Source organism: Leuciscus leuciscus, assembly GCF_965113295.1.
Source record: "Leuciscus leuciscus genome assembly, chromosome: 18".
NCBI lineage: Eukaryota > Metazoa > Chordata > Actinopteri > Cypriniformes > Leuciscidae > Leuciscus > Leuciscus leuciscus.
This window is the reverse complement of record NC_138742.1, coordinates 6,495,462-6,523,294: the sequence shown is the minus strand read 5'-3', so window position 1 is coordinate 6,523,294 and position 27,833 is coordinate 6,495,462. Positions and strand designations below refer to the sequence as shown.

General features: G+C 36.4%; 1 protein-coding gene across 1 annotated transcript in view; it reads right to left on the bottom strand.

Annotated features, from left to right (window-relative positions):
* Positions 1 to 27,746, bottom strand: part of tut4 (terminal uridylyl transferase 4) — a 37,088-nt gene extending 9,342 nt beyond the window's left edge. Inside the window, exons 1-24 of the mRNA XM_082145520.1 lie at positions 27,547 to 27,746; positions 22,742 to 23,201; positions 21,337 to 21,479; positions 17,654 to 17,770; positions 17,191 to 17,368; positions 16,451 to 16,539; positions 16,289 to 16,340; positions 15,526 to 15,595; positions 15,274 to 15,400; positions 15,067 to 15,186; positions 13,559 to 13,744; positions 12,227 to 12,401; positions 8,285 to 8,760; positions 7,093 to 7,243; positions 6,910 to 6,996; positions 5,800 to 5,903; positions 4,773 to 4,830; positions 4,580 to 4,683; positions 4,393 to 4,482; positions 3,091 to 3,204; positions 2,722 to 2,799; positions 2,363 to 2,540; positions 1,393 to 1,440; positions 1,194 to 1,276 (exon numbers count right to left, since the gene is read on the bottom strand). Of these exons, the coding sequence (XP_082001646.1) occupies positions 1,194 to 1,276; positions 1,393 to 1,440; positions 2,363 to 2,540; positions 2,722 to 2,799; positions 3,091 to 3,204; positions 4,393 to 4,482; positions 4,580 to 4,683; positions 4,773 to 4,830; positions 5,800 to 5,903; positions 6,910 to 6,996; positions 7,093 to 7,243; positions 8,285 to 8,760; positions 12,227 to 12,401; positions 13,559 to 13,744; positions 15,067 to 15,186; positions 15,274 to 15,400; positions 15,526 to 15,595; positions 16,289 to 16,340; positions 16,451 to 16,539; positions 17,191 to 17,368; positions 17,654 to 17,770; positions 21,337 to 21,479; positions 22,742 to 23,138 (3,225 nt within the window). The 5' untranslated portion in view covers positions 23,139 to 23,201; positions 27,547 to 27,746. The remainder of the gene's footprint in view (positions 1 to 1,193; positions 1,277 to 1,392; positions 1,441 to 2,362; positions 2,541 to 2,721; positions 2,800 to 3,090; positions 3,205 to 4,392; positions 4,483 to 4,579; positions 4,684 to 4,772; positions 4,831 to 5,799; positions 5,904 to 6,909; positions 6,997 to 7,092; positions 7,244 to 8,284; positions 8,761 to 12,226; positions 12,402 to 13,558; positions 13,745 to 15,066; positions 15,187 to 15,273; positions 15,401 to 15,525; positions 15,596 to 16,288; positions 16,341 to 16,450; positions 16,540 to 17,190; positions 17,369 to 17,653; positions 17,771 to 21,336; positions 21,480 to 22,741; positions 23,202 to 27,546) is intronic.
* Positions 27,747 to 27,833: the final 87 nt, after the last annotated feature.

The following is a 27,833-nucleotide window of genomic DNA, read 5'->3' as shown; positions in this document are numbered from 1 at the left end:
TGCAAATGAGCTTCTGCTACCGGCACAGAGGGCGGAGCTACAACAGTTTGCACTGAAAATTTCAAAAAAATTCTGCCTTTTATGTTCAAACCAGAGTCAGATGATGTCAACGGAGTCAATGATGGAGAGACTCAAGAAGAAGTGACAATATGTAGACTGTGTCGTGGGAATTTTATACTGTAAATTAAACTAACCATGTTTCTAACATCTAACCTTATTTAACATCTAACATTTGAACAGGATGTACAGTACGAAACCAATGGAAAACTTGTGACTTTGAGTGTGTGCGTGTGTGTGTATAAATAACATAGTTTGGGAAATGAAACTAGACAGTCTGTTAGAATCTTGTGATTAACAAATGAAGTCATCATTAAAACAGAGTTTGCTTGTGCCAGTGACAGAGGAAAAAGGTTGGGGCTTTTGAACCAATTGAACCAATCATATTGAAGGTGACATGTTAGTCTTATTTGTTTTCTCGATTCTATAAAAACTGTTGTATCCGTGTTTTCTGGTGGGATTCTCAATGGAATTTGTCTGAGATCCTCTGGCCTTGCTTCTTGGGAGAGATTCCCTGAGAACTGCTCAGGAAGATCTCCTGGCCGCGATTAAAGCATTTAAAGGACATTTGCTGAAAGTCTGTCAGTTATTACTGGTGCGCAGCAGGTCAGTTTAGGGAAGCAAGTAAGTTAGAGTAAGAAACTCGGCCAGTTGTCGACGGAAGACGCAGAGAGCTAGAGTATAAAGGTTATTAAGTGTCGATTTGCAGACGCTAGATAGTCGGGTTTAGGGAAAAATCCACTACAAATGTAACAGGACATTTCTGAATGGTTGGTTGATGAATTTAGGTAGCTTATGTATCTTCTAGTCATTGATTAGAATATTTTGTCATGATAATCTATAAATCGCGTTTCGGGGGCGGGTTTATGTAAATTTTAGGGTTAGTGATGTTACTAACCCGGGAGGAATGTGATGTAGTCCCTACCAGCCGTTTGTTGCAGTCCTTAAAAAGCCTTTTCTTCAAAAGCAAATATCTTCCTTTGCTTTGAACTTTGAGCGTCGGAACTTTGCAGATGTTGTTTAAGTTCAAACAGCAACATTACACACTAACTAAAGTTAGAAAACTTAAATCATAATCAACCACCCCTTTAACAGCGCTCTGTAGGGACTGACGATCTGGTTTTAATGGGACTCACGGGCTCTGTTCCACGCTGAGGGTAAAACGGGGTGCCAAACAGCTTCCTGCCGTTGATGAAGGCCTTCATGATGAAGTTCGTCACTGTGTGGAGAAAGCAAAGAGAACAAGTTGGACTCAATCAACAGTATATTTACCAGAACTGCACTTCAGAACAGGAAAAAAAGCTGAACAGTGTGGAACGGGAGACTTTGGCTTACTTTTGCGCGAGACACCAGCCCCGAGATTGTGATTCAAGTCAAAGGGATCTGTCAAAAATAAATAGTTATGTTAAAACAGAACATAATGACATATCACATTACATGGGGTCATGCAACATGTTTGTCTTGTTAACATAAAATATTGCAAAAAAATCTGAAATCAAAATAAAAGTGTCACATTCAGCGATGATGATGATAACTTTTGGCCAATATATATATATATATATATATATATATATATATATATATATAATTTTTCTTTGCGTATTTAATGAAAATGAATTACAAATAATAATAATAATAATAATAATAATAATAATACTGATAAAAATAAAAATGAGAAAAAAATAAAAAAGTAAATTATATATAATATAATATATATTATCTATCTATCTATCTATCTATATATAATATTATATATAATAAATTAAAAATGAGAATATCAACACACACACACACACACACATATATATATATATATATATATATATATATATATATATATATATATATATATGGGTGTGTGTTGATATTCTCATTTTTTCTTTTTTTTTTCTTTGTGCATTTAGTGGCAATTCTTAAAAATAATACACATATATTTAATACAATTATTTAAAATATATCTTTTTTTAATTAATCAATTAATAAGTATATTATAAATAATATAAATATAAATTATAAAACTGTATTTTTTTACTGTATTTTAGTGCATTAAACATTTTATATCTACTTGGAAACTATGGATGGAACAACTATAAAATAAAATGTATTATGTTTCCTGTTTTAGCTTTCTAAAAATGCATTTAATCTTAAAAAAAAAAAAAAAAAAAGTTTGAGAAAGCCGGCTCTAGAAAAGCTGAATTAAATAAAGGAATGGATAAATAAACAGAATAAATGACGTCTTGAGGGTTTCAGAACAGAGCGAGAGCAAACATTTTGAGTCATTGCGTGCCGACGATGAGTTTGAAACCTTCGATTGCGATGCATTTGGACGTCCACTGTTTCTCGAAGGTGGTGAGGCGCTTGTGCTGGCGGATGGAGATGACGTGCTCTTTAAAATCAAACTCTTCTGTGTAGAAGCGCAGCAGGCCGAGCCACAGCTCCCCGACGGACTCCTGATTCTGATGGAGCTCCGGGAGCCGCCGCCGCTGGACACGCAAAACACACACATTAACTCATGCATCTCGAGTGCACTTGAAAAAGCATTGGGATGCATTATTTGTTTACACAGCATCCAAGTGAATAAACGCTAAATCAAACAGGCAGAATGAAACCGCCTTGAGACACAAACAAACATGCATTGTCAGAAAACATGCATTATATGCTCACCAGCTCATCAAGGTCATTGAAGAAGAAAGCGTTCCAGCCGTCCACCATCCTCTGAGGAACACTGTTCCCATCAAATATCTGCAGAAGAAAGGTTTTATTTGTGAACATTAGTTAATGCACTGTGAATTAACATGAACAGCTGTATTTTTATTAACTAACATTAACAAAGATGAATAAATACTGTAACAAATGTATTGCTCATTGTTAGTTCATGTTTATTAATACATTAACTAATGAAGCTTATTTTAAAGTGTTACCGATATTTCTTAGCAACACAATCTTTTGCTCACTTACAAAAAAAAGCCATGTTATTATGGATTTTTGGACATTGTATAATAATAGCACTATTGCTAATGGTACTAATGTTACCTCTTGTAACACTGGGATGACTGGTGGTTGTCTCTGTTGTAGGAAATACAGCACCATGAGGATGTAAGCGTAGGAGGAGAGACTCCCTCTCGAGGCATCGCCAATGTCACAGCGCTGACAAACACACACATTTACACATTATATCTAGTGTGCATGTATTCTATACTATAATACACAGTATTTCCCTATGCAATGACATTTAATGAAGAGAAAATTTCATTTAAAAATAACAGCATTTTCATATTCTTTATTATTAAATATATACATAGTTGTATGACCTCTTATTAAATGAGAAACTACAATTCATTTGAGGCCATAAAAGTATATGTATAATTCATAATAATAACTTAGCGGTTTCTTTTCATTCTTTGACTTATACACTACCATTTAAAAGTATGGTAAAAGATGGTAAGATTTTTTTAAATGTTTTTGAAAAAAGTCTCTTCTCCTCATCAAGGCTGCATTTATTTGATCAAAAATAAGGTAGAAACAGTAATTTTGTGAAATTGTATTGCAATTTAAAATAACTTTTATTTGAATATATTTGATGATCCTTCAGAAATCATTCTAATATGCCGATTTGCTGCTCAAGTAATATTTCTTATTAGTATCAATGCTGAAAACAGTTATGCTGCTTCATAATTTTGTGCAAAACCTGATACTTTTTTAGGGTTATTAAATGAATATAAAAGTTCAAAAGAACAGCATTTGTTTTTAAACAAATCTTTTGTAACAGAAAGAAAATATCAGTAGTGTATAGTAAGTGTAAGAGTTTAATTAAACTAAGTTTTGAATAAATGTAATCAATTTAAACAATATCAACAATATTTCTCTCTAAAGGTTGAGGCTTTTCAGGTTGTGAATGTAATAATCAAAAATCATGTTATTTATCAAGCACTCATGTATGTTCCTATAATGTGATTGCCAGCTGTCTGAAAGCACGTTTGAATACTTAGGGAATATTTTACGCTTCTATCTGCATTTTGCAAATTAGTTTTCTTTTCTTTTTTTCTTTTACTTTTTCTCATATAAACATTACACTTCAATCAGATGTAGATCAGATACTATATCAAATATCTTCATATCAAAAACATACACACACAACATACAAATATATGCCCATACATACACCATACAGTCGTGTTTGCCATACATCTACTCATCAGAAATGTAAACTTTTTTTTTTTTTTAAACAAAACAACAACAAAAAAGAGGAATAGAACTATGTACACGTAGGGAGTGCATTTTGCAAATTAGACACCTATTTATGATGACCACAGCAGCAGAGATATCTGGTCTTACCTTGGCAAACACTTTCATAGTGTAGCCCAGATACTGCACACGAGGGTCTATAGCAGCATATTTGGCTAGCATCCGGGTGTTGTGTTGTGCCTGACACACAAAACAGGACATAAAAAAAACAAATAACTAAATGATAATAACAGCTATATTTCATATATAGACACATAGCATAACATGCGAATCTCACCAGTGTGTTGTAGAGGCTGATGTCTCCCTCCAGTCCGCTCTGCCTGTGTTCAAACTTCACTATAGGCACTTTAGCAGTTGTGATAGGCAAGATATTCCTCAGTCCTGAACCACACAAACAAACGAATCAGTCAGCGCTGAATAATCTGACTTCATTTATATTGACATGCTGAGTTTTAGAACCAGTCAGGCACCTGTGTGTTTCTTCAGCACCTTGGCTAAACCCTCTATGATCTCCTTACAGTTCAGTTTCTGCAAGAGGGGCAAGAGAGCGAGACTGATTAAACATTAAGAGAGTTGATAATTGGCTAAAACAAATGTTTTGATGGACAATAATACGAGCCGATCCCCCTTTGAGTGCTTTTACACAAAAAAATACGGTTTAAACTAAGTGAAATCAGGCATCAACACAATGCATATTATAAAGGAGGGCAACCTTGTTCAGAACCTTTTCAAACCTATGATATGTAAAAAAAAAAAGAAAGAAAAGAAAGAAAAGAAATAAAAATATAAAAAATAAGGTATGTTTCTAATATTGGCCAAACCATAGAGATATTTAAAGGGGTCCTTATATGTTTTTAGTTTTTTTTTACATGTTCACCTTTTTTTAGTGTGTAATGTTGCTGTTTGAGCATGAAAACAACTCTGCAAAGTTTTCTTCCAGGAACGAACACGTCACAATATTCCTCATTTAAATAATGAATATGCATAATAAAGGGGCGGGGCCTGGTTGAGTTAGTTACTAGTGTGTTGAAACTGGCGGTTATGGAAAGGGGCGGGACATTTCCCAAACACGCTCGAAGCGCTTGACCAATCACAACACACCGGTCCAGCTGGCCAATCAGAGCACAGTTTGCTTTTCAGAAGGAGGGGCTTCATAGAGACAGGAACTAAACAGAGGTGCGTTTCCCAAAAGCATCGTCTGGCCAACTATGATTGCAATTTCCATTGAACTCTATTGGTAACAACAGAACTTGCGACCATAGTTGGCTTTGGGAAACGCACCCCAGAGCGTTACTGACAGACTGGGAAGAGAGGAGCTGCAACAATGGAGAATATGAGAAAAATTATGTGTTTTTAAACACTCGAGCATGAAAACCTGTTCTAGTAGAGCCCAAAAACAAAATCAAGGCTGAAAAGGGACATAATAGGTCCGTTACATAAAAGAATCTGGCATCTCCCATAAATGTCACTCTTTTGAAGGGGCAACAGTATTTATACCTCAGCGGTGTCATGACCCTCCAGTGTCATACAGATGTCCAGGTCACTGTCACGAAAGCCAAAGCCGTTCTTAGAAGAACCAAACAGACAGAGCTGGGCCTTATCTGAACAGACAAGCAGAATAAAGATTCATTTTCATCAAAAAGTAGGAATATTGCAATTAACCAATCCGCCAATAATAATAAAAACTGTGAAATCAAGATTTTTCTCACTCTGTTGGCATCCATAGACAAAAGTTTCTAGACTACAACAACTACTTCTGCATTTGTTCAGGAAGTGCACTGTTTCTCCATTGTTTCTACAGACAGCTTAGAGTAAGGGGGATATGATGTCATTGACAGGTGATGCAATGTCACTGGTTAAAATTGTGGATTTATCTGGATTTAAACATTGTTGGAAACATTTGGGATAGTGCAAGTACAAAAAGTCAAAAAAATGTATAACTAGTGGTTATAACTGGTATTTTCTAGTGGTTTTCGGATATTTTTTCGTACCTTTAATAATTGGATGTTTATGGTTCTCTGATGTTTGTTAATGGTCACATTACACGCAGGCAAACAAAAATTTATATTTCATCTTTTCAGTCAGAGCTTATTTTACATTTTTATTTAATAATTGTATATTTTCATGATTTAATTATTAGTTTTTCTCAAAATCCAGTTTGTGAAAGTCTGTTGTAATGTAAAGTTTTGTTAAAAAATGTAATGCAAATTAATCACACAAAATTTTGTGTTAAATTACCTTGACATGCCAATTTGGCAATTACCAAAACACTGGTTAACACATACTGGTGTTTCTAATACAAAGGTTGAGGTAGTGACAGTAAATGTGACATCTCTTCTGAGTGCAGTAATCAATCTCTCGAAGTTAGTTTGTTCTTTTGAAAAGTTGTGAAAACGCTATATAATAATGGAATTTTTATTTTGCTACTAGAGGAAACTATATTTGCATTAGGATGCGGTTCACCACTGTAGCTTCTGCTTCTGAAAACCCTGGACATGTGAAAAGGGTCAATTTCCACTTTATTTCAGTTAACAAAGATATTTTGCAACGGCATGTTTTTTTTTTGTGATAACCCTGTTGTGCTTTCATATGAATATGCATTCGCACCGTTGTACTCTTTTCTAATGAAGTGCTCCAGACTGGCCAGAATCTGCTCACGCTTCTGCTGCTCTACGAGAGACGGCGACAGCTCACCTGCAAACACAAAAACATCACATTTGAGCCTTCGGGACTGGATTGAACCTTAAGATATTAAAAAGAGATGATGGTAAAGTATGGTATGGCGCTCACGGTAACACAGCATGCAGAGTCCGTCCAGGATTTCTCTGAAGTGCTCGTTCATGGGCGGCAGAGGCTTCAGCTCGATCTTCTTGAAGTCTTCAGGGCAATCGTCTTTAAGGTGGCCGTCTCGCTTACAGATGCTGCACACGACCGTTGGCGGCTGGACAGAAAAACACCACCACACACTTCTGGGTCACAGCATCAAATAATTTTCCATAGTAAGGTACATATACATGTGATGAGCGTGAGCATTGTGAACTGAGTAGTGACTGCAGAACATTAAATGATTGCAAATTTAAAAGGCTGCATTTTATAATTTTTTAATTTACATTGCAAATTTTTTTTGCAACAAATTATTTATATGCACATTTTCCACCCTCTCTTTAAAATTAAAGAGCCCATTTTTTTCTTCTGCTGTGCCTACAAGCCTCTTATGTACACTACCGTTCAAAGGTTTTGGGGTTAATACAATATGTCTAAAAGATATTAATACTTTTATTCAGCAAGGATGCATGAAATTGATCAAATGTGGCAAAGACGTTTAGAAAGTTTTCTAAGAAATTTTTTTATTCTTTAAATCTTGAAAAAAAAAATCTATCACGGTTTCCACAAAAAATATATTAGGCAGCACAACCGTTTCCAACATTGATAATAATCAGAAATGTTTCTTGAGCATCAAATCATCATATTATAATGATTTCTGAAGGATCATGTGACACTGAAGACTGGAGTAATGATGCTGAAAATTCAGCTTTGATCACAGGAATAAATTACATTTTAAAATATATAAAAAACAAAAAAGGATATTTTAAATTGTAAAACTTTCAAAATATTACTGTTTTTACTGTATTTCAGTTGTTGTTTTTTTACGCAGACTTCTTTTTTAAAGACATAAAAAAATTCTTCCCAATCCCAAACGTCAGAACTTCTCCCTTCTCATGTGAAATTAAGAGTTCTTAAAATTCAGACCAATTTGAGAGTGATCCAGTGAAAAGAATAATTCGCTCATAAATCGATTCAGTGGCTCAGAAGCCGGTTTTACTCCACACAAGCTCTACACAAGATCATTATCCACCTAATGTTAGCACTGAACAAAACTATAGCTAGAAATGTTTATTCGCTATAGAATTCCAAACGCTACCAATCCTGGAAAACACGATTTCCAAAGTTCCACAAATATTTCTGTATCCCGTGCAATTACCTTTCCTCCCGTAAAGATCATCCTGTCAAAGATGTAGTGCATGTCTTCTGGAGCGATACTGTCCTGTTCCTCCATCTCTTGATCTTTATCCTCCTCCTCCTCATCATCATCACTGTCCATCAGCAGGCCATTCAGGACAGAAGGAGACACAGTTGCGGCGAATTCCCGGGAAACGGCTTCACATCCGGCGTCAATCCCACCATCTCCCACCAGAAGCTCGGTGAACCCCGCTCTCAGGCTCTCCTCTTCCTCTATATCCCTCTCTTCCTCATCATCACTGCTGTCCCCGTCCTCTTCGCCGCTCCTCTCCACGCTGACATGGCGTCTGGATTTCTTCCTCAGCCTGGCGTTCGCTCCGTTCCTGCTCTGAGGACAGGCGAAGTACTTGTAGGCCATGCGGAAACGCTCCTGGATGTACTCAAACACCATCTGACTGTTCAGACTGCGAGCCACGTTCCTCTTCAATGCGAACGGATCTGGAAAATCCAACATCGGATCATTTAGAAGTGCTTTCATACTGCAGCTGTTGCTCATTTTAATATGCATCTTAATGCAACAAAACTGTAAAATAACTGGGGAGATGTGTGTTGCTTTAGCGCTGTCATATCTGGCTACCGGTAGCCTATAACACACTCTCAAATGTTTACTTTTTACCATTTGAGAAGAGTAAAATTTACATTTGTGGCTCCAGCAACCCGATACATTAGCCGCGTTTCCACTGTCGGGCCAAAAGCATTTCCACTGTCACTTAGGGGTTGATCAGGCCTCGTCTGGGCTTCCTCTGGGCCAACGGCCAGGGTTATTTGGCCCGGCCAATACCTTGAGGAATGGTTTTGAACAGAGGCGGAGTTTATCTGAATCTGGAGACAGCAGCGCCACGGATTTCATAGCGTCGCAGATTTCACTGTTAACTGCTTCTGAACTTTGAGTAGCACCGGACAATTATTCTGCATCATGTGTATTTCTTTATCTATTTATTACTTGTGTCACCTACAATTGTGCAATATGTTACCTCCATTAATTTACATTATACTTATCTGTATACTTGTATATGTATTCACTTTATTTTTATTTTTGAGCTGCTGTAACACAGAAATTTCCCCAGTGTGGGATTAATAAAGTCTATCAATATCAATATCAATATCAATATACCAGCTAATCAGCATTAAAGACTTTTGGTAACACTTTACAATAAGGTTCATTAGTTAAAACTAGTTAACTACCTTAGTTAACATGAACTAAGAATGAACAATACTTCAGCATTTATTAATCTTAGTTAATATTAATTTCTACATTCATAATACATTAATATTAATTTGTTCGTTATTAAAAGCAAAGGTTGTATTAGTTAATGCACTGTGAACTAACAATGCACAGCTGTATTTTTATTAACAAAGTGAATGTTAGTTAAATTTAGAAAAATACTTAAATGCGATGCAAAAGACTAAAAAGATAGTAAACATGGTAAATATGACCGCTTGAACAAATCATATAGGGTATAACAATCGTGTATTTATTTTATCTGTCAGTACGTCTCGTCTCTTTATACCGGACTGTCTGATATCCATTTAGCTCCGCATGTGTCATCAAATAAAGCAACTCCGGTTTTACGGGAGCTTCCTGTGTTTCTCTGACTGAAAATATAAGCTCTTCAGGTCGTATTTTTGGTGGCATATTTGTAGAAATTATCATTCTTTCTTTCTCAATGTGATGTAAACATACTGTCCTGTGACTACGAATGAACAGAAACAGACGCGACTGAATAAGTAGGCTACGTGTGTCCTCTTTTTTTGTGTGAAATAACGGCAGACCCCTTTATTGCTGTGTGACTGATGTGCAATCTTGACACAAATTCATTCATTATGATCAATGTATCACTTTTTTATTGTAAACCTTTGGTAAAACATTGATTGTTTGGGTTTTAAATCTTTAAGTAAACAACAAAATTGTTAACAAACCATCGCTCTTATCATGTTCGTTTTGCGATCTCGCTAGATTAAAGTGATTTCTTTTTTATTAGACTTTTAATGTGTTGGAGAAATGATGGTTTTGTGTGACGTTGTTCCAGAGAGGCGTGATACGGGTGGGTTTTAGTGAAGCGCTGTGGAGCTTCAGGCCCGACGGTGGAAACACAGGGTGGTTTTGGGCTCGGTGCTACAGCTTCGATGCTATTAGCCCAGCCCGTTGAAAGCCCCGGCTCGCATTGGCCAGACAGCCCGCTGCCATTTACACCCGTCCAGTTTCGTCTGGAATGCGCCTCAAACCACATCATGAAGTGGTTTGAGTGATCGGATTTAAATCCGTCTCGAAATCGTTTAGGGGGACATTTTCAGGATCGGATATCTATCTGATCAGAGAAAACACATGAAGTTACCAGGTGTAAACATGCCCTCAGAGAGCAAGACATAAAGCCAATATAAATATATGTAAATACATATATATATAAACACTGTAACCAACCAGGCACTCAGTATTCTGGTAAGTTTGTGCATACTGGAAATCTTTTTTTGTTTTCTTTTTTTGTTTTTTAAAATAAAGACAAGGTAACACTAATTTTGCACGTAGCACACAGTGAAAATGACATGAATATGACATAATGGCCAACTGTATATAGCGCAGCATTAGCCTGGGAAAACCCAGACAACTTCCGGCAAATTTAGATTTGCTCTGCAAGTAGTCTGGCAAAGAGCTCATTCAAGCCCATTTCTAATCAGTCGAAATCGCGGCACCAAACACAATGACGATCGCTCTGATTGGTTTTAGGTCTATCCAATTGCGCCCAGAGGCATTTGAGCGACGTCCGTTGGTGAAGCGCAGCAACTTTTAAATGCATTATTATATTCAAATTGCAAACACATGAGGACAGTCTCCATGAAAGACCCACTGGCAGATGAACGTGCTACTACATTTCTCTCCGAAACGGTAGGAAATTAAATTAGATTTAATAGAGGATTTTAAATGATGTTTTATAAACAAAGTTCGGGAGGAGCACGTTCAAATAATCAATCGAATCTACTCGTCATCAAACAATTATGTCTACCCTAATCAGCATGACAAGAAGTATATATATATCCACACTGTCAACTCACCTAATATTCCTTGACAGTTTTCCAGCATCCCTCCACCACCCCGACTCCTCACTCTTGGCTTAATCTTTTACAGCCAGGAATACGGGGGGAGTACTCTGGGTTCGGGCCGAATACCGAGCCCGGAGCCCTCTCCTCGGACAGCACGCCAAATACGCATTTATTCTATCTAACTTATTTGTAAGTGTGAACTAGTGAACTGTGACAAGATGATTGACAGGGCAGTTTACGTGACGGGATGCACGCGACAGATCCGTCCGATAAAGATGACGAAGTAGTACGTCCCAAAGCTTGCCTACGTTTTTGCTACACATTCAAAAGTAAATACCTTTTCTTCACAAAAAGAGTACATACTTTTATGGCGTAGTGTAACTTAGGCGAATTGGGACGCAGCATATGGCTTTACACGATGACGATCGCTCTGATTGGTTTTAGGTCTATCCAACCGCACCCAGAGGCATTTGAGCGACGTCCGTTGGTTACGCCCCTTTGGAAATGAGTTATTAATGAAGCTTTGCCAGACCATAACTCAGTTACTACTGAGAATGGTCTGGTTTTAACCAGGCTAGCGCAGCATAGTTTGAAATCAAGGGTTTAAAGTTGAAGTGAAGCTGAACTCTCTTCCTGTCCGCATTCAATTCACACAAACGGACCGTCACGCACAGAGTAACATGAGTTTTTATGCTGTCTACAAAACTTCAGAAAAGTGTTTCCTGAATGCTGACGGTATTTGAGAAAATATTATAGTGTTTGCCATCCTTTTACTAATAACAGAAAAGCAAACGCTGTATAATACTTTTCCGTATTCTGTAGATCGATCTGAGCCACGCTAGATCTCAACCATCTCTCTGCCTACCCTCGATGGCGAGTCTGCGGCGAGGCCAGTGCTTGAGCTCTCGCGGCAGCAGCTCTCTCAGACGAATGCTGATGATGTGCTCCTCCAGCGCAAACTCCAGCGTGTAAAAGCGCAGGAGCTCCAGCCACAGCTGCCCCAGAGAACCGCTCACCGGTTCCTCCAGCGTCAGACGAGACTGCAATCAAAAACACAGTTTTCTTTTACAATCCCCAAGACAAATTTCTCAATACTTTTCAAAACTCTTCACACAGTGAACACAACAGCAGTCTATGTGGGCTAAACTGTGAATCTTTTATCATTAGCCATGTTTCCATCCACCTATTTTTATGCGCATTTTGGGATATTGATAAACACCAGCATCCAATCACACGAGAACATGACAGTGTTTATTGTGTTTCATCTGACGCTCTGAGACGCTTTAGTCATTTATGATGGAGGAAAAAAGAGTCACAGTGGCTTTCCCGATTGCTGCAACTTCCATTTTTTATTAATTTGCACCAGTTTTCCAGGAAGTGTCGATTTTGTTCTCTTGAACACACGAGATGGAAATGTTGCTTTATTCGCAAATGAATTATGCGATATTCCAGTTTTGTCAACTTTGAATGGAAACATAGCTACTGCTTACGCACAAAATGCATTAAATGATTACTTCTTTCAAATAACTAATTGCTTTCTCACAAAATCACAATCTCATTGCCTACAAGCCAATTTGCACGTTTACATACTGTAAAACTTAAGTTCAAAACCTAACACAATACAAAACCGAATAAGACAGCATTTTGCAACATTTCTACAGTAATACCATATTGAAATATACTTTGAATCTAAAAAATTAAATAGTTTCAAAGTAAATAGTAGATGTAGCTGAACACCTATACAACACCTACCTTTCAACTTCATTACCATAAATATAAAAAGGGCAAAACTTTGAAATAATTTTGTACTGTAATGTAAACATGGACAATGTAACATACTGCACTGAATACTAAACTATAGAGAGTCATTTTAGTTTTGTAAAGAAACTGTACCAAAGCAAACATTCTATAATGCAACATGTTGTTGGTGTTTTTAAGGTCATTGTTTTAAGAGAAACAAAGGGTGTTTTGGGGTGAAAACCTTTGCTAGTGTTATGGCGAGAGTAATGAGTGAATTTGAGACGTGTATGAAGTTGTTTGGTAGTTTGAATGTGAAAACTGCTGTGCCAAGCTGAACGTTGGTTAGGAGAACTGTGTGAAGAGTTCTGAAAAAGTGTTGAGAAATGTGTAAAATACTATAACACTTTCCTTAAGGTTTCTTTAATACAATTATCATGCATATTGGGGAAACGTTCACCTTGCCCCTAGTGTATTCGGCCTTCTTCTCTTTCTTCTCCGTGTGGGTTTTGGGTTCAGGTTTGGCTTTGCCGTCCGTGCGGCCCTCGCCAGCAGGAGCGGGTCTGTGCTCCCAACTCACGAATGTGCCCGACTCCAACCCCGTCAGATGAAACTCATCCACGCGCTTCACATCGAAGCCCTTGATCTGAACAGAACCACACAACGAGAATATACATCACATTTATTTAGATTTACTTTTGTTTGAGTTCACTAAAACATCAGTTCTTACCCAGTAGTGAGGAAAAGATATATATGAAGAGTTCAGATGCAAAAGCCTCTAAGTGCCATCTGAAAATTTCTTCTAGAATGATCATTTTAATCAAGCCTGCATATTTAAGTTCAGTAATTTCACTTAAATGGCAATGAAAATGACCTATTAGTTGTCATTTAAGTGAAATTACTGAACTGAAATATACAAGCTTGATAAAAATGATCATTCTAGCAGAATATTTCAGATGGCACTTAGAGGCTTTTGCATCTGAACTCTTCATATATATGCACACATATGTATATATGTATAAGTATATGTATATGTATATATATTTTGGGGCTGTCAATTCAACACGTTAATTTGGTGCGATTAATTATGGAAGAAAAACAGTTCAATAAACAAAGTTAATATTGTGCTAAATTTTAGACACAATATTGTCTGTTTTTGCTCAATTTCGCCAATGAAAACAGTTCCAATGAAAGCCAGAGCAGAAGTGTTGTGCTTCTCCGTGCAACACACAGCGGTGTTTCATTACTGAATGAATCTGTGGTTTTTAACAAAACGAGTGAGCCAATGACTCAGTGACTGAACGAATCAGCCGTTAGAATGAATCGGTTGAGTGAACGACTCAATGACTCACTCAATTAGTGACTTGTTGCCACATACTGCCGGTTTTTGTTTAATATTTAGAGTATCATTTCATTTTTCATTCATATTCATGCCACCTCTGAGCTACATTAAACAGTCTATATAAATATACCTAAATGCCACTTCAAATGCTGCTTCTGAAAAAAAAAAAAAAATGCTATAGCCACATTGTAGCCTTAATCGTTTATCGTGTAATAAATTCTATGCTGAATCAAAATATTTTTTTCTAACACTACTTTTTGTAATGTCTATTCAATGTATTTCTCATCAAACACAATGATGGCTTTAAATGATCTTTTTGGGGGTAATTTCTCAGCAGAAAATGCATGTGGAATTAATTTGGTTAATAAATCGGCACATCATGTAATTAATTCGATTTAAAAACGTTGATCACTTGACAGCCCTAACACACACACACACAAACACACATATATAGAGTATAAAATAATAATATTTGCATTTCAGTTTTAGATATTATATGTGAAAGGTATGACTCTTTTTTTTACTACAGAACTAGTCAAAAGTATGTCCAACTCATACACGCAACAATAACATAGACATAGTTATTATTTATTTTGTTCTAGGTTTCCTAAAACATCAGCTCTCACCCAATGTCCTAGATAAACGGGCAGGATGGGCTTCGCTCTCTGTTGCAGGAAGAATATGACCATGAGAGACAGCGAGTAGGATGGGATTCCTCCCTCCGCCTGGCAGTCGATGTGGCACAGCTACAAAAAAGAAAAACACACCATCTTGTTAGACCTTGGTGAGAAACGGCTACAGTAATCTCGGGAAAGTGTGAGCGTGAGTCATACATTGGCCCAGTATCGGAAGGCCAACACCAGAGGCACGAGCCTCGGCTCCAGTCTGGCCAGAGCTGCAAGGTGATTGGTGGTGAGGCACGCGACATCATTTCCTGCGCTCACTTTGCACATTAACCCACTGCAGAGACAACAAACAACTCGCATCAGCTACGATTTATTATTATTAATGTCTTAAAACTGTTTAATCTTTGTGTGCAGCAACTATTTATAGCATTTCGGTTTTATTGCCCACATAAAACTGACCTCGCCACATCTCTGCAGAAGACAACAGGGACTTTGGCATGAAAATCAGACTCCACCTCAGCAAACGCCACTGCAAACAAAAGCAAAACTAGAGTTAATCTGGGCTCTCGAAACTCAAGTCTTGAGCATACATGAACTTTCAGCAGTTAGAGCTGCTCAATAGTCAAATGAGGCACATTTATGATTATAGGATCTGTCAAACGTATGGACACACTTTACTGAATTTGAGTCTCATAAAATCTTTATCCGTCTGATCTAAAGGGTTAGACCTTCTGAAATGAGTTTTGTAAACATAAATAATATAAAATATAAGCAAATAAAACTTTACATTCATATATTTTCTGTTTTCAAAGAGTTGGACAAACTCGTCACTACTATTATACATATATACACACTTCACATATTCATATGTTCATATATCCATATTCAAAAATGTACAGTACCAGTTTATAAAACATTAAAAAAATATATTGTTAAATAATAGAAACTTATATTTATATTCACTTTTCTTTAACTCAGGACTACAGGAGACCCTATTAATATATGGAATTAATTTGATTGATTGATTAATTGGCATATGTAATTAATTTTAAAATGTGTTTTGACAACTATATATATATATATCTTCTTTTTTTTTCTTCTTTTTTTACACACTCATATATACAAAGAGGTTTTATTTTCCAGGCAACAACATGCTTATCACTAGTCTATTTAAACAGTGTAAGTTTCTAATGGTTTGTAGTTGAATTGATGGGAAACTCACCACTGTTCTTTATGATCTCCAGCACCTGGATCAGCACATCAGGCTGAGTCATCTACACAACACAAGTGTGTTAATAAACACACAGTAAAACGTTAATGAACACAGCAAAAAGTATTGTCACATTTCCACAAAAGCAGCTCATGCTCATCTATTCAGACTCACAGTGGAGGGGTAAGAGACGTCGATGTTGACATCACTTGTTTTGAAGGCGAAGCGGGTGAAACAGGAGCCGTAAAGACGGAGAGAGCAAGCTATGAAGAACAAAGGACAAAGGATTTTTACTTTTTACTGCAAGGCAAGCTATTATACAAAGTACACTACGGTTCAAAAGTTTGGGGTCAGTAAGTGTTTTAAATGTTTTTGAAAGAAGTTTCTTCTGCTCACTAAGAACACATTTAATTGGTCAAAATATAGTAAAAACAGTAATATTGTGAAATAACATTTTCTATGTGAATATATTGTAAAATGTAATTTATTCCTGTGATCAAAGCTGAATTTCAGCATCATTACTCCAGTCTTCAGAGTCACATAATCCTTCAGAAATCACTTTAATATGATGATTTGATGCTTAAACATTTGATTAATATCAATGTTGAAAACAGTTAAATAAAATAAAAGATTTTACTGTCACTTTTGATCAATTTAATGTATTCTTGCTAAATAAAAGTATTAATTTCCCTAAAAAAAACATTAAAAATAAAAACTTACTAACGCTAAAGTTTTGAAATGCTTAAATTGATAATGCACCACATTTGTGGAAACTTTCAATTTATCCCCTATCCATGAATACAGGTACCACAAACCAGGCCAGTTTCTCGCATACTTCGTAAGTCCACTAATGGACGATAATGAACAGAATAGATGTAAAGCATGTCTTAAGTTCGGCAGGTAAACCCATGTACCTGTGAGTTGTTTACGTATAATACCCTCCATCCGGAGAACCACGGCTTGCCTCAACGCAAAGTCTGCCTCTGAGATGCCGTGCACCTCTGCCGCCTCCAGGACTGCGCAGTCTAGCGCCCTCAACTGGGCCGGAGAGGGAAGAGGAAGCGCTCGCAACTCATTCTCCTCCTGCTTTTCCTGCAAAACACACATAAACAAGAGGATAAACAAAACCAAAACAAATCAGAATGAGTCAAAAAGTTGATATAAAATATAATATCTTTGTTGCTGGTGCTTTGACGGTGATTAATTCAGAGATGCATCTTCTCTGACAGGGTTTTAGTGGGTTCTCAGTGACACGCAGCGTTCTTTTGCATGTTTGCTAACAGTCTAACGGAAACTAGCACAGTAAAACCCTTTCTAAGCTCAGCAGAGAGCCACTGTGGATTATATAGACCACAGAAAAAAGCTGCATCCTCTCACCATGATGTTCTTCTTGTGACGTTTCTCTTTAATGTGCTTGTGAGCACCCTGGATGTTCTCCACGTGGACTGAACACAGTTTGCATAGATACTGGAAATTCGGGTACTCCGGAGATGGCTGTGGGAAGACACAACGACAGAGAAACCAATTACATCACGCGACATCAATTCACATATCTGACGTGCAAACGGGAGCAATCAAGAGGCTCTTAACGACTACCCGACTTACTCAGGTTGTTTCAGATTCAATTAACGAGCTGCTTTTGACCATCATTCAGTAAAATCAGTCGGTGAGTGTGAATGCAAACGCTCTTATTCACATTGATACTCGGCCCAGTTAGATCGAAGTTACAGCTCAAGTCAAAAGAAATTAGGTAAAGCAAATATAAAACAGGGTTATTACCCTGACCTAAAACTATCAGGCCCCTGTGTCCACCAAATAATTTCTTTTTCCAGAGGGCTAGCATATTTTTCCCAAAATTTTCAATGGGAGTGGACCGTTTTAAAAAGTATATTTCTAGATGAGCGCTGGGCATTTTTTAGCAGTCACTGAGATTTGAAGGCCGAGTGTCCACCAAAGCGTTTTTTCACGCGGCTGGCGTATTTTTTCAATTGTTTTCAATGGGAGCGCCGCGTTTTTTTTAAACGCCATGAGCGTAAAGCCCCGTTCACACTGCCAGCGACACGCAGCGACAAAGCGACATGATCCCATTAATTTCAATGGAGCGCTGGCGACTTCCGGCGACACGAGCGACAGTGACCGTTGGCGACAGAATGTGGGCGTGTCAAGCGACACGAGACGCGCGACAAAAGTTCAGAAATTTAAACTTTATGCAAATGAGAAGCGATTTTCGCGAGCGACAACCAATAGGAAAGAAGACTTTCAGAGGAGCTCAGCTCACGTCACCGTCTCGAGTGCAGGCAAGACAGAAGAGTTCGAGGGCGATTTCACTGTTTTATATGATTTGACCACATACATGGATATAATAAAATGATGCATGGAAAAGAAACTGTCGACAGTCTCAGTGAGTTTAATTCACACATTTAGTTCGAGTGTTGTAATTATGATGCAAGTTTAGCACTGCTGCAGATCATTTTACAGTTTCCCCTGCATTATGTTGACTATTAGGGACAAGAAAATTGATTATTTGTCAAATTCGAATGGCGTTTTAGTAATTTATGACAGTATGAGTTAATCTGTTGACTGATCGATCGTTAATCCAGTAGGCTAAATGATTTAATCCACTGAACACTGCTGTGGTAATATAAAAACACTCTCCCAACAGCATACTGTTTCTTTTGAGCCTAAATCCTAGTCAAATTAAAATGATATAGTTGTATATATCACTTGTGATGGTATTTTGTATAGATATGGCCAGACGTGCAGTCTACCAGTCACATTAGAGCGACAGCACTATGAACGCCCACAAGCGACTTCACAGTACAGAGACTAGCGACATGCAGCGACAAAATCGCTGTCAGTGTGAACGGGGCTTAACGAGGCGCTGAGCGTTTTTTTTCACACTGAAGCGATACTGGTCGCCGAGAGTTGAAGAATGTTCAACTTTTGGTAAAACGCAGCGCTCATCACTGTCACTTTTTACCCAAACGTCCAATCACAGTGGAGGAGAGGCGGGACTAATACCACACCGACCAACCGCCACGTTCTGCTTGTACAACGTCAACAGAGGACAACAATAAGCTTAATAACGGAACAAAATAATTTAAAACAAGAACCAGAGAAAATTCGTTACATTGTATCAACATTTTAATATAGAATCAACACAGAAACAAAATATGTGTGAAATGAGATACTAGTAACACTTTCACGGATATTCCGTATTATAACAAACAATGCGTCTCAAAAAAATAAAATGAATGCAGCGCTGCCAAAATGCTCTCAAGCGCCCACAGCTAGGCGTTTTCAGCAGAGCGCCTAGCATTTCAGCTGGCTAAAAAACGCTTTGGTGGACACATGGCCGAAGAATGTTCAACTTTGTGTAAAACGCAGCGCTCATCAATGTCACTTTTGACCCAGCCGTCCAATCACAGTGGAGGAGGGGCGGGACAAATACCACACCGACCAACCACCACATTCTGCTTGTACATCGATAACAAATGTCAACAACAAGCACATCTCTTCATCCAAAACTAGTGCCAGAGCAAGTACGTTACATTGTGTCTACATTTTTATATTCAGAAACAAACTGTTTCAGAAATCAGATACTAGTAACAGGTCTGTGGAAATTCTGTATTATAGCTCATATAGTGTCTCAACTGAAAAAACTATGCGCCGTCAAACCACTTTCAGTTGGCAAAAAAAGGTTTGGTGGACACACCATTTCTCTTACTTGAATTAAAGCTGAAAACTAATAAATAAATAAATATTAGTTGAAAAACTAAATGAAAATTAGAAATGTTACCTTAGCATTCAACTGAAATAAGATTAAGTTTAAGCACAAAAATTATTAACAGTTAATAAATATAAACTAAAACTAAATCTGAAATAAAAATCTATTAAAAATGACAAAAACACATACAATTAAACTAAAATTAACATGAAAACCTAAAATATAAAATAAAAGCCAATTAAAAATATTAATAAAACATAAAAAAATAACACTGATTTAAACTAACAGTGTGACATGAGACACCGAAAAGAATAACTAATTTGTCAATCCTGAACACAGCAGTAACAACTCCAAAAACCCTTGAATATTATTAAAATAATCCTTTAAAATAAAATAATTGTAAAAAATATTTTTGTAAATGTAAAGCTGCCAACTGTACAGTACACTGACAGGGCAAGAAGTGATTCTATAGCACTAGTTTCATGTAGGGCTGCACGATTAATCGAAACAAAATGCGATGTGGCTTAGTGCGATGATCAAATTGTAAAATTGAAAGAATTAAATATGTGCTGCGTGTTTCAGAGTGAAGCGCAGCTCATGATCTGGTGTTTGCAGCATCTCAAAGTGGCTCAGTTCACAGTAAATACTGATTCACACCAACTCATCTATCCATCTACTCTGGGTTTGGGTTGCTTTAACATGCGTTTGCAACATCATTGCAAGAGCCAAAACATCTTCCCAAACTTATCAGCAAAAGAGAAGCTTTTACCCTTAAACAGGCAACAAGCACCACAAGATACAAACTCTCTAATCTCTAGAGAAATAATTTTTCATCCAATGCTGTTATAATTATCATAGTTGAGTCTGTCTGGAGTGTGTGGGTCACATGCCTTGGTTAAAATGTTCTGTGCTCGTTTTGTCAGTTTGACCTAAAGCCAACATGTCCACCCATGGATTTTTTTTTTTTTTTACCCAAATAGGGCAACGTATCCTTGGAGATATAACTCATAAAATCCAAACTATATCAAATATTTCAAAAATGCCTTTGGATGCATTTTACTTAGGTCCAGATGATATAAAATGTGACATGAAATTATGTTTTTGCTGATCATTTTTCACTCTTGCCTGTTCAAGGGTTAAGGGCTGCCTGCGGTTTTCCATCAAAATAAAAGTTCAATGCAGCTAAAAATATTAGTATTGTAATTTTACAGTTCCATTTTGGCATTTTTATTTTAGTATTTCTTATATATATATTTTTTTTTCTATTTGGTGATAACAATGAATTGTTATTATTATAATTATTTCATATCCACATTGTGTGCAGGAATGTTACCTTGAGCAGCCGGTGTATGTAGTCTCTCTGCAGCCTCTCCTCCGCCTGTCTGAGTCCCAGCTGCTGGTCAGAGGTCAGGTTTCCCACCTCCACGACCTCTGCTGCGACCTCGACCCTCTGTCTGCGATCTGAGATCTCCACACCTGAGATTTAAAGGAACAGACAGCAAAAACAAACTCAAACATAAAACTTTACTTTACTTTAAAGAAAGAAAAAAACACAGTAAATACACCAATACTAGTACAGAGAACACGTAAACAGGTTTGTCAGATAATAAACAATTTTACTTTTCTTTTGGAACTATGAAATATGGAACAATGAGACTCAGACCTTTCTGACAATATGTGTTTGGTCAAGATTAGACAAGGTTGTATCATAAATTATGAAACATGACGACGCCCAAAAGGGGTGGAGCCCGATAAAATAATTTTACAGTACCGTTTCTATGGTAACGCAACGTCCAATTTCAAAACGGTTTTCACAGGATTAATTCTGAGTTCGTAAGCTTTCGAATGATACCTAATTTATGATAACTACTAAAAATATGTGATGTAAAAAAAAAAAAGGTGATTAAAAAAAGATAATATTATACTTTAGAGGATAATATTATTTTATATTTTTTTATTGACAAATACTAGATTATATGTTTTATTATGAATTTTTTGCATGAAAACCAAAGTTTCAATTATTAAAAGTGTGTGAGTCGACATTTTATGACAAAGGTCAGAACTCCTGTCATGATGTTTGAGGTCCTCATTTTGCTAATGAACTTAAAGCTTTTGCTGCTTCACTTTACACCCTTTCAAATGAAAAAGCTTCCAAAGTAGCCAATTTCTTCAATGAGATAAGTGCACTTTAGCTCCTTTACCCCTTGCAAGGATCTACTTTTACATAATTGTTATTCTTTTTTTTTTTATTATATTTTTTTTTTTATCATTATTTTATTGACTTTTTTTATTGTCTTTCTTGATTGTATATTTGATTTGAGACTTTGTCGATGTTACTTATGATATTTTGCAATTATATCAGCCTTTTGAAAATTGTATGTTAATATTGTTTGTTCAATACCTATTTTGTCAGTAAATTTGAATAAAAAATAAAATAAAAAAGGTGCACTCGTCATAAGTTCATCTATTACTGTTCCTACTTAATTTTTAGCAAAAAAAAAACAGTGGTATAATATCTATTTAGGAGTCTTAGACCTTTCCAACGATACATAGTTTGTCATGATTAGATTAGGATTTAATTGTAATATAGTGAAGTAAACTTAGGCGTCCCGCTAGTGGGACGGTAACAGTTAATTAAACAGTAGTGTAGGGTCACTCCAGTATAGATATCAGCAATAAAAAAAACTGTAAAAATAACCCCAAATTCATCTGATGATGATTGGTGTGTATTTTCTCACCAGGCATCTTCTCTTTAGCTGTGATGGTGTTGTTGTGTGTTGAGTTGTCCTGTGCTGTGCTGGTCAGCTGTGTTGCTCCCCCATCCTTGATCGGTCCACTGTTTCGGACCGGCGTTTTCTTCTCCTGTGTCTGCTGACGGGCTTCACTGGGCAGGGGCTTCCCTCTCCCCCTCTCGCCAGAATTAGTTCTGCCCGTCAGCCTGCGGGCTTTGCCCTTGCCCTGCTCCTGAGGGCTGCCGGTGTGGCCACCCTGGATCTCCTCTTTCACCCTGGGGACGCCGTCCTTGCATCGGCTGGGGACTTTCACGTTCTCCCTCTGGGGTTTGGAGGACGACGCCTTGCCCCCGCTCGAGCGGGAAGGTTTGACCACCTTCACGGGGCTTTTGGGGTCCTCCATGCCACTCCACTTCTCTCTGGACGAGACTGAACAAAAGCCCAAAGGGCTCTGGGTTGAAGGTTTCTGGAATGGAATCATGATATAATCAGATTGTGGGAATCCATAAATGTTTGTGTATGGAAAGTTCAGAGAGACTTTGATGGCATTGGGCAGGGAATGCTAGTTTAGTACTTAATGAAAACCCACAATTTTTTTTTCAACTTGAAAGTGAACCAATAGACATTATTCCAAGATAAATTTAAATGTTTCAATTAGTGTATTGCTATACTTTGCACGTTCAACTCAACGAGTCATGATTAAGTCATGATCTTGGATCTAGAAAATAAAAAATAAACTATTTTGCATCTTTAATTCACAGAAAATGTCTAATTATTTGATATGACTGCCAAAAGGTAAGTGAAAAAATTATATATATAAAGCATTGCAGCTGAAATTATTTCAGGTTAACTCATCACACTAGAAATGCAAAGTCAAGTCGAGAACATTGCAATGTCGAACACATTATTCCACACACATTATGTTTATAGAAGGACATGCATTTCACTGAAAATTCAACCATTAAAATAAACATTTCTTATCAATCAGATTTAAAACGCATCAGCTTGAGGCTAGAAAACTAGTCCTCACCATCATTTCTCAAAACATGTCACTTTGTCAAGAACATTCTTGGTCTCAACATCCTGTCGCCAATTCAAGACCTTCAAATGCAAAGGATAAATCTCCAGCTGGGTCAATGACATGACGTGCATATTTTGGTGTACAAGTGCATAATTTATTTATTTATTTTAAATGTGATAAATTCATGACATGCATCACTTTATTCTATAAAACCTATTTAGTTTCTTATTTTCAGTACATTCAAATAATACATATTATTTTGTGTTTTGGTATCTTAAACCCCCAAAATGTCAGGTGGTGCAACATCCACTCAATGAAAACTATTTAAATTGGTGTTTTAATAATAAGACATTCAAAATAAAATACTATGGCAATTATGTTTGAAATCTTTCACATAAACAAATTTTATAAATATCAGTAGTTTTAAAGCTGTTAAGATCTTTGAAAAACTTTCATCCGGCAAATAGTTTATTCTCAAATGTCAGGGTGGCACAACAGCGAGCATGGCTCTTTTATTATGAATTGACAAGGTTATAACAATAAATATGATAAATATGATAATGCATCATCCAGAGGAGCCCAACTGATCCTTGTGGAAAAAAGGTTTGTAGATCTCTCTCAAATACTGGTAAAAAAATAACTACTTTGAAGTATGGGTAGGTAGGTAGGTACACTTTCCATGTCAGGTGGTACAACCAATATGAAACTAGGAAAATGCTATTTTATCAAACATATTTGTTGCATTAAAAAAATTCTAAGTATGAACTTGATAGCATAGGCAAAAGCTAATAGAGGCGTCTAAGTAGAAGCTGTTCAATGTCAAATTAGTTGCAAAAGTCAGGTGGTGCAACTACAATGAATGTCCCTGTATAATTTTTTTAAAACATTATTTAGGCTAAATAAATAATACATTTAAGCTTATTCTATATATTGAATTATTGTTCTAAAATGTTAGTTTTAAGTTAAAGATGTTTTAAACTTTTAATTATTTTCTTGATAATGTTTTAAATTATTTTAGATGCCACTATCGCATCAAGTAAAGGAAAATCGGTCACTTTATATTAGGTGTCTTTAACTACAATGTACTCACATAATAAAAATTGTGAGGTACGAAGAACTTGTTTGTGTTGTTTTGCCAAGCACTTGTGCTACTATTGAGGTGGGATACGGGTAGGTTAGGACACATTTGGTGGTATGAGTAGGTTTAAGGTTGGGTTATGGGTCAACAGTGTAATTATAGATGTCATTACAGATGTAATATGCAGGCATTTTTTTGAAAATATAAGTCCAATGTAAGATATGTTTACGTGTACAATAAATGCATTGTACTAGCAATGCACCGATATGAAAATTTTGGCCGATACAATAACCGATAATTTTTATATTTGAAAGCCGATAACCAATATATTGGCGGATAAATCTAAATTCAATTTTTTTTTATACATTTCGAAAGCCTGATTACAAAAACAAAAATCTCACCATTAAAAGCCATGTCCCAAGCACACAATTATAATGTTTTAATTGCGCTTACGCTGCACATGTTGAACTTTACTGTATTTTCCTTTTTTGAAGTGATTCAAAATAGATATTTTAAGCAATTCAAAACCATCATGTTGAACAGTGCGCATCTGAAGCATCTCAGCTGAAGGAAATAATCCATTATTTATCGGCTTTAATATATCAGCCAAATTTTCTTATCGTGGCTATAATGATAACATTATAAATGATCATATATCAGCCGGTACCGATATGGTGGCCGATATATTGTGCATCCCTACATTGTATCAATGATTAAGTTAAATGTTAGTATTAGTAACTGTAGCCTATTCCAATTCCTACGTTCCGGATGTGATTTATTCTGTTTTTGATCAATTTGCTACTTTTACTTCAATAGAGACTGTGAACTAAAAAACGTTTATTTGCATTTTATTTTTTAAATGTAATTGGTCCAGTGTTCAGCATATTCCCTCTCATTATTAATGTTGTCAGGTGGCACAACAGATATACATCAGGTGGTGCAACCATGAAAATTCTTGATTTAAACCAACACATAGGCTACTGGTCAAAGTGAACAAATGGCTTAAAACTAATTGTGATTAGTTATTGTATTTAATGCATTTACTGGTATATATTGATTCTTTTTTTATATATATATATATATATTGATATTTATATATTGGTATTTTTTTCTGTCTTTAAAAGTAAAATCAGATGCTAAAGATACTAAAATACCTGGCCACTAGAATGGAATAATTATAAATTAATATGAATAAAACACACAACCAAAAAAGTGTTAGGCACTGTAGACACTCTAAGGGTTACTTTGCTATAATATCAGATTATTTTTTTTTATATATATATATACACAAACATACTGTATATATACATATATATATATATATATATATATATGTGTGTGTGTGTGTGTGTGTATATATATATATATATACACACACACACAAATATTTGGTTGTACCACATGACAAAAAAAGTCAAAAAAATTATTTAAACACGTTAGTAAATATTGTTTACTAATTGAAACTTGTTTAAACACTGTTCATGACTCAAAAATACGCATTACATCAATTTTGAAAATAGATTTTTTTAAATATATATTTTTTGAAGCTTTATTTGTCATTGACCCAGCTTTCAAATCTCCTGTCCCGCTCAACACATTTAATACAACATGAATGTATGCATTACAGATATAATATAAATATAAGAATACAGACATGAAATGCAATCATATGCATGCTTCATATTCAACATTTCCCTTACACTGAGCACAACATACTATATATTTCAGAAAGAGCAGTATGTTTAGTTAGTATGCTACTAGTTAGAACATGTCACAACAGAACAATTATCTACTAATTACTTAGTACAGCACAGTAGTATACATTTAGGCATGCTTTAACTTACAATGTCTTACAATGCATTCAAGCATTTTATCAGTTCATGCATTTCCTGGGAATCGAAACCCAAGCTCTTGCCGTTAAATAATCAAGCAATAAAGGCAATATTCACAGCTGATAATAGGCTACTTTCAGTCCATCATACTGGAGATGTAAAGGTAAAGCGCAGTGCATTGTGCTTGGTTATATACTGTATATTTTAGTGGGTCAAATGCATACAGTACATATACTATACACTGTAGAAATGATAAGACATCATCATTACCAAGCAATTTTCTTTTTTAAAGTCTTAAGATTTCAAACATAATTTTAAGCAAATATATCTAGAATAACTATATATTATTATAGCGTCTGAAGCTAAATATATAATACATACTAGATATCAATTTATTTAATTATTTAAAGCATTAGACGTTGTATTTTAAAACAAAAATTTGTTTGTAATATGTGCACAGATATTCAATCTTTCACAAGTTTAACGACCTGTAGGCCTGAACAAGCACAAAACTACAGTCGTACAGAAACTACAGTCATACATTAGAGTCCTAACATTAATTATGAGACCATACATGTAAGTTACCTGCCCTGATATTGTATCCTAAATGTTATTGCTCGGTTCTAATGTCCTATTCCCACTGTAAAAACACTGCATGTAATGATCAAACACTAGCACTGCACCATTACCTCCATACTTACATGTAGAACACATTTACATGCAAGTAATACACACTTAGAACTGTGTATCATTCACAAAAAGTCTAATTTTATAGTGATTCCCTAAACTTTTGTCAATGTATTTAGACTTAGCTCGCGCGCTGCGCTACAGACGCCTCGCGCACCTCTTCCTCACTTGTGTATTTACTTTTCTGTCTTACCTAGATTCACAAATGTGCGGTAGATCAGCAGTACATGCTGAAAACGATCATAAGGAGCGGGGACCGTTTGGCGTCGCGTTAAACGCCATGTATCCCGGCGCTGATGATGTTGTTGTTGTTGTTTTCGGCCCTGCTCGAGACGGTGAGCGCACGCGCCATGTTAACTCTGCTCGCGCGATGCATTGTGGGCCGCGTCAGTGCGGCAGGGGGAGAACCGGGGAGAACCCGAAAATACACTGGAGACCGACGCGACGCTTAGACGCGCCATATCGTCGAAGTGACGCCTA